Source organism: Lissotriton vulgaris, chromosome 3_1 (genome assembly GCF_964263255.1).
Source record: "Lissotriton vulgaris chromosome 3_1, aLisVul1.2, whole genome shotgun sequence".
In the NCBI taxonomy this organism is placed as follows: Eukaryota; Metazoa; Chordata; class Amphibia; order Caudata; family Salamandridae; genus Lissotriton; species Lissotriton vulgaris.
The window spans coordinates 1,860,977,740-1,860,990,492 of record NC_141689.1 but is presented as its reverse complement, the minus strand read 5'-3'; the positions used below and the strand labels follow the sequence as shown (position 1 = coordinate 1,860,990,492).

At 43.8% G+C, this 12,753-nt stretch overlaps 1 protein-coding gene across 1 annotated transcript in view; it reads left to right on the top strand.

Annotated features, from left to right (window-relative positions):
• DCHS2 (dachsous cadherin-related 2) overlaps window positions 1–12,753 on the top strand; it is a 932,357-nt gene that overhangs the window by 631,616 nt on the left and 287,988 nt on the right. Inside the window, exon 11 of the mRNA XM_086962326.1 lies at window positions 9,176–10,013. Coding sequence (XP_086818452.1) covers window positions 9,176–10,013 — 838 coding nt within the window. The remainder of the gene's footprint in view (window positions 1–9,175; window positions 10,014–12,753) is intronic.

The window sequence follows — 12,753 nt, the reverse complement described above, 5'->3', positions numbered from 1 at the left end:
ATAGTCTCTGGCAGGCTGACCCTGTCTAGTGCTTCATTACGCACCTCAAGGAATTTGTCCATCATGTTCTAGCCATAATCTGAGGAGAAATCAGCCAACAGCCCATTTATTCCAGGGGTCTCCAAAGGCCAGAACAGATTGTATTTTTCTTTCATTTTAGTAGCTATGAGAAAATACTTCCCAAACTGTCAGATTTCCTGTACACTTTTTGCCAGTAGGACGTATCTAATAATTTGTCCATTCGGCCATGTTGCTTGGCATGTTCTACAGGTTTATTTTTCCAATTGGTCCTCTTGGTTTGGCCAGGGTACTGCTGCCTGTTATAGGGATGCTATTTCTTTTTCTAACTTGTCTAAATGTATTGCAGGTGCTCAGTTGCACCCATTTTCCAGTGTAGGCACCTCTCACAACTGCCTTCAATGCATTCCTCTCCTGGTATCAGGTAGTGGCTGTTTCACACAGTTCCTGTCAAAATACTCAATCAGAACCTGTTTTATATCTTCCTTATGGATTACATCCATGAAAACTCCTGCCCCTAGCCTTGAAATAGGCACGTTTGTCTGTATATTTGGCCAGATATATACTAAACAGTGTGGTGCATAATCAGAGTATAATAGTGCTACATCTCAACCAGGGGGTGCCATTGATATCCCATGGTCTGTCCTAATTTGGCTGTGGAAACTAGGCCAAGTACAACTCATCCAGCACTTGACTATCAGTAGTACCGATGGTGATCAGTCACAGGTTTCTCAGAAATACAGTGTGGGTGCTTAGCTCAGAGCTCTTCAAGCAAACATCAGGGTAATGAATTAACATCAATCCCAGTGCTTGACTTTAAAGAAAGTACTTCAGTGCACACTAGAATGGAATACTGCACACGTATAGTCACAACACAATTTAGTGTATTGGGCACAAGTAAGCAGTGCTGCAGCACTATATGCTTTTCCTCTGACCTCTTGTCAGATCTAGGTTTCCCCTCCCCCCATCCGAGTAAGGTATTAGAGTGACTATGGCACAGGTTCAGATCTCCCTTCTAACATCTTTTCACTCGCTCTCCCATTTATTTTTTAACATGAATAAGTCCTTTCAGGCAGCCGTCCAGTTTCCTAGTCAGTGAGCTCACACTTCTGCATCTGGAAGGTGGAACACCACCTGCAACTTTATCCGAGATATCTGTGCTGACTGCTGGGGCACCCTCCAGTTGCTGATTCATTTCAGTCCCTGGTCATAATCTTCAGGTGCTAGCAGACAGATCAGTGGTACCAGGTGAAGGATTGATAATTATGAAATTAGGTGAGCCCTGCATTTGCTCTGGGGATCAGTTGCACATCTGTCTTAGTGATTTCATAGATGGCCCTGTATTCAACGCAAAAGCACAAACTTTGCTTGGGCACCAATGCCACTGGTCTAGTCCAAGGGAATTGCTCACTACCAAGTTCAATATCTTGGCCACTTTAGCCTTAATGTATTCCTGAACCCTGTCAGACACCTAATAAGTGTAATCAACCCTAGAGGCTTCTGTCTATGCAAATGGAACACTCTACTGGCTTCCTTGTGGCACCTGTGTCCACCAAGCCTTTCACATCAGAAACCTTATGCACTACTCTGCATGGCCCGTACCACTTATTCTCCAAAGCTGTAGGACAAATGTAGACTTGCACAACACTTTCTGACACTCCTGGCACCCTGGCAGTTCGGGCTGGACTGTTCCCATGAGGCACAGGGTCAGACTGATTTGCATATAGTCATTTCTGAACTGGGGTGGCAGAGTGGGCTAAAGAACGGTGATGGATTCAACCCAGATCTTTTGACTGGGTGTGAGTGTTTGATTGATTCAGATGCTCCGTCCATCACCACCCCCTTTTTTTCCACTCCTGGCACCCAGTCAGCATTGCTTTGTAGTCATACTACTCCTATATAATCAGTTGGCTTGCCTGAAGGTTTGTCTCCACTTGAACGATGCATTTCATCATCATCTTCCTGAGGCCAATCACATAGTTCATAACATCCTTCTCTGGTGACTCAGAAGTTTCTTCCCACCCTTTTCTGATCAAGGTGAGTGGGTCATACACGGGGTGCCAAAGAAAAAAATCAAAGGAACTGAAGGCTACTTCCTTCTGTAGAGTTTCCCTGTAAATAAATTAGAGACATGGCAGGAGAAGATCCCACTTCCGTCTGAGTTTCGCTGGCAGAGCAACCATCATGATCTTAAGGTTCTTCCCACTAACACATTGGGTGATATATTGTGGAAAATTTGTAGTAGACACCAGTTTGCTCCTACATCTTTCTCATTTATGAGGAGATAAAGTTGGTTCCCCAGCCAAAAATCACAGTCTATGAAAATCCAACCATAGACAACATCCCTCAGAGAGCCCTAGCTCCCACCCTTGCAGTTATACTCTTCAAGGGTATCAGCTCTTGAAACCTGGTGGTATTATCCACCACGACCAAGACATAAGTGCTGCCTGATGCTGAGGGGGGTTGCGAATCGGACATACTTTGTCTATTCCCACCTGCTGAAGTAAAACACCTACAACTGGCAGGGGCACTATGGGTACCTTGGTATTTTTCCCTGGTTTACAACTCAGTTGGTAAGTGACTTTGGCTCTGCAGAACCTTTCTGTATCTCTGAAAATCCCTGGTCAATAAAATAGAGGATCCAACCTATCCTAGGTCGCTCTACGTCCCAAGCACCCTACTTATGACACCACCTAGCCCAGTGACTAAAGGTTTTTTCTGATCATTATCTTGGTAACCTGTTCCATTGCTTCCTTCCCAAGTCCCACCACTGCAGCTCTGGCAGTGACCAAGACTCCAGAAGAAGTCTACTTCCAGAGTCTTACTCTTCTCTCCTTCAGGAGTAGGGGCATTGGGCACCATAGCCACGGCTTTCCCAGAGTTTGCCCTAATCTGCTGAATCCCTTGGCCTGGTGTAGGCAAATCTGGAATGGTCCCAATCACTTCCTGAGACAGATGTGCAACTTGTGTTATGGTCAACAGAGTAGGCTTCTGTGCCAGGTACTAAATTGGAGAAAGCAAGTCTTAATCCGGAAGACATCCAGCACCTTGCTCCACTTTCACTACTACATTATCCATGGCATACTTGCCTTAGATTTTTACCTCAGCTCATGTCTTCCCTACTGGCTACCAAACTTGTGACATTGGCACCAGTGAGAGTTGTTGTGTCCTGTTTTCCTTCTCTCATTTGTGTCCCTTGTTCTGGAATGGAATGTGGGGTCTGGCGAGGCTCCAGGTTCCAGGCGACAGACAGAAGGAGAGATGCAACTGGAAATGGATATTTGGCTTTCTTCTTTGTACCATTGGAAGGACCAGTTTACCTATTTACTAAAATTCAGTAAATATGACTTACCTTCTCCACTACCATCTTTTTTACGATTGTTAACCACCTATGGTGTCAAAAGAACGTGTCACAGTTTTTAATGCATAAGTTCAAATGGAAAGTAAGCAGTTGCTTTTGGAGCAGTCCCTTGGTATGGAGGGCCAACAGATTCTTGCCCATATAGCTGCACTTGCACTAGATGAGGAGGTGGATGAAATTGATGAATATGGTTAAATATTTCAGTAAGCCTACCAATTTGTCGCCTTCCTTGGCTGAGTGATTAAATGAGGAGATGTTGAATGAGCAACAGGGTGAAGCATGTGTTGTATATGGTCAAACTGAATGCATAAGTGAAAATGAGTGGAGGAAAGCCATAGCTCAAGAACCACCTTTCAAAAATGTTTAGAGTACATGAGTAAAGTTTGGCCTAGAGAAGGTAATGCATTTGAGGGTTTGGAACCCTTTAGTAAAGTACAAACGGAGCTGTCTGTTGAAGCAGGGTTGCTATTTAGAGCAGACAAATTAGTTCCATCAAGCACCATCAGATGTAAATTATTGCAACTAAGCCATGAAGGTCATTTAGGTATGACCCCCAACAAGAGAAAACGAAGAGAAATCTAATGGTGGCCATGCATGGACAGGGTCATGGAGGGATTGATTTACAGGAGGTCAGTTTGTTTATCCAATGGCAAGAATCTTAAGTGTGTCACACCACTCATGGTGGAAGTTGGTAGCCCAGAAAAGGTGTGGAATAGAGTAAGTTTAGATTTATTTTCTGGGTCCTTTTTATACACTTGATCATTTATGTTAGTGGCTAGAGGTCAAATGTGTATGTGAGATAAACACTAAAGGCCTGATTACGGCTTATTGTGGTCCGGGGCCGGGTGGCGCGCCACAGTTGCGCCTCCGCGCTGCCAAGAGTTGCTACCGCCCCCCACCAGATTACATGTTTTTTGTAGTCTGGCAGGCGGGCAAAGTGGCAGTACCTGCTGCGGTGCCTCTTTTAAAGGCAGCGGTGCCTTTGAAAAAGACACTGGAATGGGAGCACCTTACAAGGTTACTGCAGGGCATGGACCGTAAAATAAAAATAAAAATAAAAATAAGGGGGCAATGGGGTTGGTTTCATTAATCAGGTAGAAATCATTCCTAAAGAAAAATGTGCCAGTAATGGTTTGACAAAAAACATTGTCAGAACAATTTTCGTCAGGTTATGTTTTCCTTAAATACAATACAACACAGGCACATGAACATGTCACAGTGTATGCGTGTGCATGAATATGAAGCCACTGTTTGGTTTTTAATTTACAGTTCCAAGATAGCGGCCACCTCTCTTGAAGCAATGAACTGAAAAAAAAAGAAACGTGCACAAAAGCAGTTAAAAAAGTGGACCAGTAGCAAACTGCAGCAGCTGGATCCTTCTAAAAAAAATTACAATAATAATAATATTAAAAATAGCACGGCAAGGAGGGGCATGGGAGCATGTTCTTCATGTATTTAAATGTAAATGTGATAAAGAGGATATAAAGAAAGTCCGGGACAGACCACAGTACTGTATTGCAGATGTGCTTCTCAACAAATCTAGCCAGAAACGTCAACTGCCAAAATATAGAGGCATGCATATAATTTATTGTCTGAGGGAAATAATTAAGTATCTGCCATGGGATTCCAAGTGCATAGCTAACTGTAGATTATCAGGTATAACACAGATTGCTCTGACTGATTTGGAACACAATCAATGGGAATGTCCCAAATTGCTTGTTACACTTCTTCCATTTCCATTAACGAGCTCCTACTCCTGCACTGCTGAAATGACCAGAAGCTATCCACCCCACAATGGTGCTTGGACACATTTGGTGGCAAGCCCACAGCTCTGGAGCAGTCTCTAGAAATACCTAATCCTAGACAACAACTTCTCCAACTTTAAGTGTGTTAAGATCTGCATCTCCTTTTCCAAATTTTCTCTTCCTGTCCTTCCATTTTTAATGTAGTCTGCATAATGCTATATACTGTTATTACTTACTTCAACTTGGATTTCAGGCGTGTATTGTGCATGTTTAATACTCAATATTGTGCTATATTCAGCTATGTTATCATTCTGTACTGATATATGTTCTCACTGTAGCTTTGAGAAATATCTGAAGTATGTTTCGTTGATTGTTTGCAGGACCAAGAGGAAGGGCCATTGGCATTTGTGCATTACAAAATATAAGCAATATAATGACATAAAGGTGTAAATCTTATTGGAGTGAAGAACTACAGTTTCAGAATGATACAAATGTGGGAAAGTTACTAATTGGAAATGGGCATTAAAAAGAGATATACATTTTAAAAAGTATTTTTTTATTATACTTGTCTCCGGTAATATTGATGAGCCTATTGTGCAACTCTAACATTTCAAGGACATGTAATCCTGACCCTGAATTATTAACAAATATGTTCTGGGGATGTTGGAGATTTGTGAGATTTTGGGTATAAATTTGTGATTGCAAAGAATGTAGATGAATTAAGAGGAAATCAATCCGAGCAATGTTAAATTACATTGATTGCTGTCATGAGCTTGACCAATTATGGTCAATAACTATGGGCCAACAATCTTTTATGAAAAATAAAATAAAAATCATAAAACTGTTTAAATCTTGTAATAAACCTTTAACTGAGGACTGGACTTCAGAGAAGATATAATTCTCTAAAAAAGGAAATCCGTGCATGCCAGCATATGTGTGAGACCCTGTGGTCTATATTTGGTAAATTTGCAGAAATGTCATTTTTGTCAATGTCACTCAGGGGCATATTTACGAACCCCAATGCATCACTCTTGTACCACAAACAGTGGTGCAAGAGCAACACAACTCAAAGATGAGGTTTATGCAGCAATGCAAGGCCACATGGCGTGGTCCTGAGTGGCTGCATACATTTTGAGTAAAGCAACAATGCGCATATCACTGCGTTGCCTCACTCTGCACCATGGGGTTTGCTTGGGTGTTCCCCCACAGCATCCATGAAGTGTGAGACTTTCTCAGATTTACCAGAAGTGGTAGACCTGGGAATGCACCAAAAACCTATGCCTCCCCAGGTGAGGTGTAACAAGATTTGTATTCATTTCTCCACATTTTTTCTTTTTCCTCTCACTATGTCTGTTGCATTCTGCAGCACACATAGAAAGGGAAAACTTCCATAGGGGATTGTTTTTGTACAAGAAGGTGCCCGTTTCTGTGCAAAAGCAATCCACCTTGAAATGCAGGCACCCTTGTACAATTGTGCAAGAGTACCTGCGTTGGTGCTAGGCAGCCAAAATATGCAACTATCCTGCCCTATCCGTGTCAATCAGTGCAGTGCAGCATGGTGATTTGATGCACTGCACCACGTGGCAACCTCATAAATCAGGCCCTCAGTTCCTACATGGTATGCAGTTGAACTTCGCTGTTTTAGAGCATCGCATAAGTTAGTTGACTTGTTTAGGCAGTGTCAATTCCAATAATAATTATATTGCAAGAAAAAACATGTTTCAAAAATAGACCGATTGCCATTACTCTTCTAATTCTCCTCTTTGGCAGTATACATATCAATACTACAGCGATTCATAAAAGCAAAACCATACTCTTACATTTGTTTTTAAATATCATATTTCTATCAGTGTTATTATTAAAAATAATGGGTCCTCAGGAGTTCAGCTTGTATCATGTCAGCATTTATGTATGTATGTATTTATGTATGTATGTGCTATTTAAAGTGTGTGAACCTGTCCATAAGACTGCAGAACTATGCACAGGATTTTGAGCATACATAACGGCAATCAGTGACAGAAGAGGTAGCTGGATTCTGGGAGCAGAAGTGTACTTTTACTGCATTGAGATGTGCTCTTTGAAGAAGTACATATTTAACTATCTCCTAAATTGGAGCATGTTGGGGCAGTCCTGATGAATATGGGGATGTTGTTCTAGATCCTGGGTTCATAGGTAGAAAAGGCCTTCTGCCTTGTATTTTAATGTTTACATTTCTTAGTCTCAATTCAGATGGTGTCCCTGATAGGGTGTACCATGAGGCACCAAAAATGGTAAGCTTAGCTGCCGGATAATTGGTCATCTTCTTTAACTTCCACATAGGACCCAACATCAGCATCAAGATCCTTTTATATGTTTACGGCACACACTTGTATCTAAACATCTCACATCATAACATTCAACAACTTAAAACTTGCCTCAATCTCATTTAAAACCCAGCAGATGTTCTGCACCTCTGTAAAGCTGAGCATGCCCAACACTGAATTGCTCCTGTTTGTTAAGAACAATGGGGCAGATTTACAAGGACTGGCACATCCCTGCATATTAGTAGGGATGCGCCAGTAAAGATGCGACAAGTAGGAATACCCCTTGCACCACCACGGATGCGTCGCATTTACAATGCGGCGCACCGTGGGGCAAGGATAGTCAGATGCATGTTGCATCTTTTGTCGTAAGGGCAGCACATTGCTGGAGTGGCGTCGCAAGTGCAACGCTACTCCAGCAATGCTCAGGGGCGGCCTATACCTATTCTGCTGCGTCACTCCTTACGCCTGCTTCAAGCAGGCGTAAGGTTTTGATGTAGCGGGGTCAAAAAGTGACTCCTTGCGACGGAACGCCCACCCTGCATACATTATACCTGACGCAGATATAATGTAGCGCAGGGCTTTACAACATGACACATCTCACTAGCTGCGTCACGTTGCAAATATGTCACATTGTTTTACGCCGCTGCTGCATCACAGAAGTGACGCAACAGTGTCAAAAAGATGCCGCAAGGGGCTTGTAAATCTGCCCCAATATTCAAGCCTAACTCTACAAAAATTAATTTGAACAACTTTACCTCCAAGTTGACACCCAATACAAAATCAGTGATTGCATGTGAGAAGTTTGTCAGCAAGAATTAGCCGTGAAGTAGACCACTTTAGCCTGAGATGAACTGATGACAGGAGACTGGAGCGCAGTGCAATGCAAGGTTGCCATAAGGCAATTCGTTTTTGTGGTTTGAAACTGAGGTGCCAAGGAGTGGAAGAGAATACTAACTTGTGTTGAAAGCCTAGAGAAGGTAAGAAAAGGCAACTAGGCACATTGAGTGTTCAAGGGATGTTGTGTACAGGGAAAACAGAAGGGGCACCAGGATAGAATCCCATTAGAGAGGGGAAGAAAAAAAGACAGAAAAAGACACCAGAGATCTGAAAAACAATCATTCGAGAGCAGGACCTTTTTGCCCAATTGTGTGAGGGCAGCACAGAGGATTTGGTGGTCAATTGTGTTGAATGGTACAGAGAGTTCCAAAAATAGAGGAGAAGTGTGGACAAACACAGCTAGATGAAGTTAAGGGAACCAAATTGTAGTGGCTCTATTAGTTTATGCTGAATGGAACATTTTAGAGTCTACTAAAAGCAATTCTTTCAAAACCTATCAATAAATAGGGGTGCTGAGAGCCCACCTGCAGGTAACAGATCATTTGAAATTTTGTTTTTAATAGTGGTAGAAGACAACAAATAACCTAGGTGGTAGCAGGAATAAACTGGGAAGAACAACAGATTAATAAAAGGGTAAATGAGTGGTTCACAATGTACTGAATTACCAATTCTATATTGTTTCCGAAACCCATTAAAAGGGTTTTAGCTTTTGCAAACCCACTGATTTACCAAATCATAGGGTTTCTGAACACTAAAACCATTAACACATGAGACATTTAAGTTTCATTCTTATGACTCATCTGTATGAAGACATAAGTAATAAGTGTGCATTTAAACTCGTAATGTTTTATTGGTTTGCAATCTGAGTTATTGATCCTAGTTCTAATCAAAGATGTTTATCAATATTTCAGGTCATCCCTGTCCTCAAAGTGAAGTCTCTTATGCAAAGTGTCAACCATTTATTCCTCTTGGAAAATGTCCCGCCTTTACAAGCAATATGTTCTTTGAAGTCGCTCGAAAACCCAGTTGCTGTGAAGGAAAATGTGCATTTTAAAATTGCTGCAGAAGATGAAGACGGACATTTTCACATTGACCATTCTTCGGGCGAACTGTTCCTTGTCCAGGAACTTGATTACGAGTTAACTTCTCACTTTCTCCTCAGAATTATCATTGAAGACCAAACCGAGGAACTGCCACAGAATTCCACGGTCTTCCTCAATATCGAAGTAGGAGACGTGAATGACCACTCCCCCTCTTTCCCGAATAGTTTTATTGCTATTGCCATTAATGAAAGTGTCCCAGTTGGCACCATGGTGCATACCTTCAACGCAAAGGATGGCGATGGAAGTCTGGAGAACAGTTGGCTGAAATACTCCGTGAACACCACCACACTAACAGAAAATTCATTTTCGATTCACCCATGGCATGGCACTTTGACGACCACCCTCCAGTTGGATAGAGAGGTCAGACCATTTTTTGTAGTCACAGTGACAGCAACGGACCAGTCAGCTGTGATTCCGGATCGCAGGCACAGCTCGATGACTGCAAAGATCGTCATACTGGATATTAACGACAACAGTCCCACCTTTGTGTCTCCACCTGTTGCCCATATCCTAGAGGATGCAGAGGTGGGCGCCTTTGTTCATCGCTTCATTGCCAAAGACCCAGATGAAGACAGAAACGGAGAGGTTGCATACACCATCACATCAGGAAACGAAGATAGAACATTTACGCTGGATACAGCAACAGGTAACCTACTCTATAATAGGTACTACCATCCAGTGTGGGGTTTGTGATCAAAGGTGGGGTGAATAAACGAGAGACCTTCTTTAATGAGATTTCCATGTTTGAGAGCTTTAGAGTAAAAGAAACGTAGCAGAGAGTATGAGAGAAAGCAATGTGAAGATTGTATGCTCCAAAGAGAGCTATGCAAGTCCAAGAGAGCCATTAAAACCTGCCGATTCTACATCACTGAATTATTGAGATGCGTCACTGTCAGTGAGAAGTATCACTCAAATCACTCATATGTTATGTTGTTATGTTATGTTAAAAGATTTTTTTACCACGCACGTTCACCAATTGGTTTCATGGCGCTCAGAGACAAAGCAGGAAGAAAGGCATAGGGGTTTAATTTTAAGCTAGCTGGAAAAGATGGGTTTTGAGGAGTTTACGAAAGCATATATAGTCAGGACACAGGCGGATAGTGGAGGGAAGGGATTTCCAGGTAGAGGGAGCAAGGGAAGAAAAACAGGAGCCGCCATGTTTTTTCCGTTTAAACCTAGGAGTGGTTAAGAGGTTGTGAGCAGAGGATCGAGAATTCCTAGAGGGAGTGTGGCGTTTAAGGCTGCGTGAAGTGAAAGCTGGAACAAGACCAATGAGTGACTTGAAGACAGTGCATCCCAGTTTGAAAATGCATCGAGAGGCTACCGGGAGCCAGTGCAGTCTCCTCAGCAGGGGCGAGACATGTTGATGCTTAGGCTGTTGAAAGACCAGTCTGGCCGCCTTATTTTGCACCAGCTGGAGCCGATGAAGATGGTAGGCAGGGATCCCAACATATAGGGAGTTGGCATAGTCGATACGGGAGGTGACAAGGGCCATGATCACAAGTATAAGAGCCTCTGTGGTAAGTAACCTTCAAATTTTGCCAATGCTGCGCAGATGGTAGAAGCATGCAGAAGTGACGGCGTTGATTTGGGGTCTCATAGACAGGTCACTAGAGATAATCACGCCAAGGCTCCTCACGGTATCAACGGGACAGGGTGGGGGGCCGAGAGATTGGGGCCAGAAACTGGAATCCCAAGGGTTGGAGGATCCTCCTGTCAATACAAGCTCCGTCTTGCTGGGATTGAGCTTCAGCTGGCTGAAGTGCATCCACTCAGAGATGGTAAGCATAGTGGACTGAAAGTTGGTACGAGAGGCAGAGGAGGAATCGATGGGGAAAATTAGCTGTAAGTCATCCGCATAGTTGAAGATGGTTACTGGAGTATGACGGAGGGAGGCTAGAAGAGGTTGCATATAGAGATTGAATAGAAGGGGTGAGAGAGCAGAACCTTGAGGGACACCGCAGGAAAGTGAAGAGTAGGGAGCAGAGAAAATGGATAGATGAACCGATTGAGAGCGTTGGTGTAAGAAAGAACTGATCCAAGTTAAAGCCAATCCCTGGATGCCTGCATTTCTGACACGGTCGATCAAGATAACGTGATCGACCGTGTCAAAAGCTGCAGACAGATCTAATAAAACAAGGGCCTGGGTGAGGTTCCTATCGGCGCCTTGTCTCAACGCATCCATCACAGCCACGATGACAGCTTCGGTAGAGTGGGTTGGTCTAAACCCAGCCTGCTGGTCATCGAGAAAGGAGTTCAAGTTCAAGTTCAAGTTCAGGAATTTGTATAGTGCACTACTCACCCAGAGGGTCTCAAGGCACTTGTGGGAGGGGGTGCATTATTTATCGAATAGCCAGGTTTTGAGTTCCTTTCTGAAGGAAATGTGGTTCTGTGTGAGGCGGAGGTGAGTGGGGAGAAAATTCCAGGTCTTGGCCACCAGGTAGGAGAAGGATCTTCCTCCCATGGATCTGTGGATGCGCGGAACTGCGGCAAGGGCTTGATTGGAGGACCTTAGTTGGCGGGTGGGTGTGTAGAAGGACAGTCGTGTGTTGAGGCATTCGGGTCCTAGTTTGTAGAGGGCCTTGTGTGCGTGGGTGAGGAGACGGACCGTTATTCTCTTGTTGACGGGAAGCCAGTGGAGGTCTTTCAGGTGGCCGGTAATGTGAGCTTGGCGAGGGATGTCCAATATGAGTCTGGCTGATGCATTTTGGATGCGTTGGAGTTTTTTCTGTAATTTGGCTGTGGTTCCGGCATAGAGGGTGTTTCCATAGTCCAGTCGGCTAGTGACCAGTGCGTGGGTGGTAGTCTTTCTTGTTTCGGTGGGATCCAACTGAAGATTTTTTTGAGCATACGAAGTACGTTGAAGCAAGAGGATGAGACGGCGTTGACTTGTCTGGTCATCGAGAGGGAGGAGTCTAGGATGAAGCCTAGGTTACGTGCGTGGTCTGTGGGTATGGGTGCTGTGCCCAGGGCCGATTGCCACCATGAGTCGTCCCAGGCAGAGGGGGATGACCCTAGGATGAGGACTTCCGTTTTGTCTGAGTTAAGTTTTAGGTGGCTGTTTTTCATCCATTCGGCTACTTCTTTCATGCCTTCATGAAGATTGGTTTTGGCGGTGTTGGGGTCTTTGGTGAGGGAAAGGATCAGCTGGGTGTCGTCAGCGTAGGAGATGATGTTGAGGTTGTGTCGTCGCGCGATGGATGCGAGGGGACTCATGTAAACGTTGAAGGGGGTGGGACTGCGTGATGATCCTTGTGGTACTCCGCAGATGACTTCGGTGGCCTCTGATTTGAATGGGGGGAGTCGGATTCTCTGGGTTCTCCCGGCGAGGAACGAGATGATCCAGTCCAAGGCTTTTTCTTGTACTCCGACGTTGCTGAGGCATT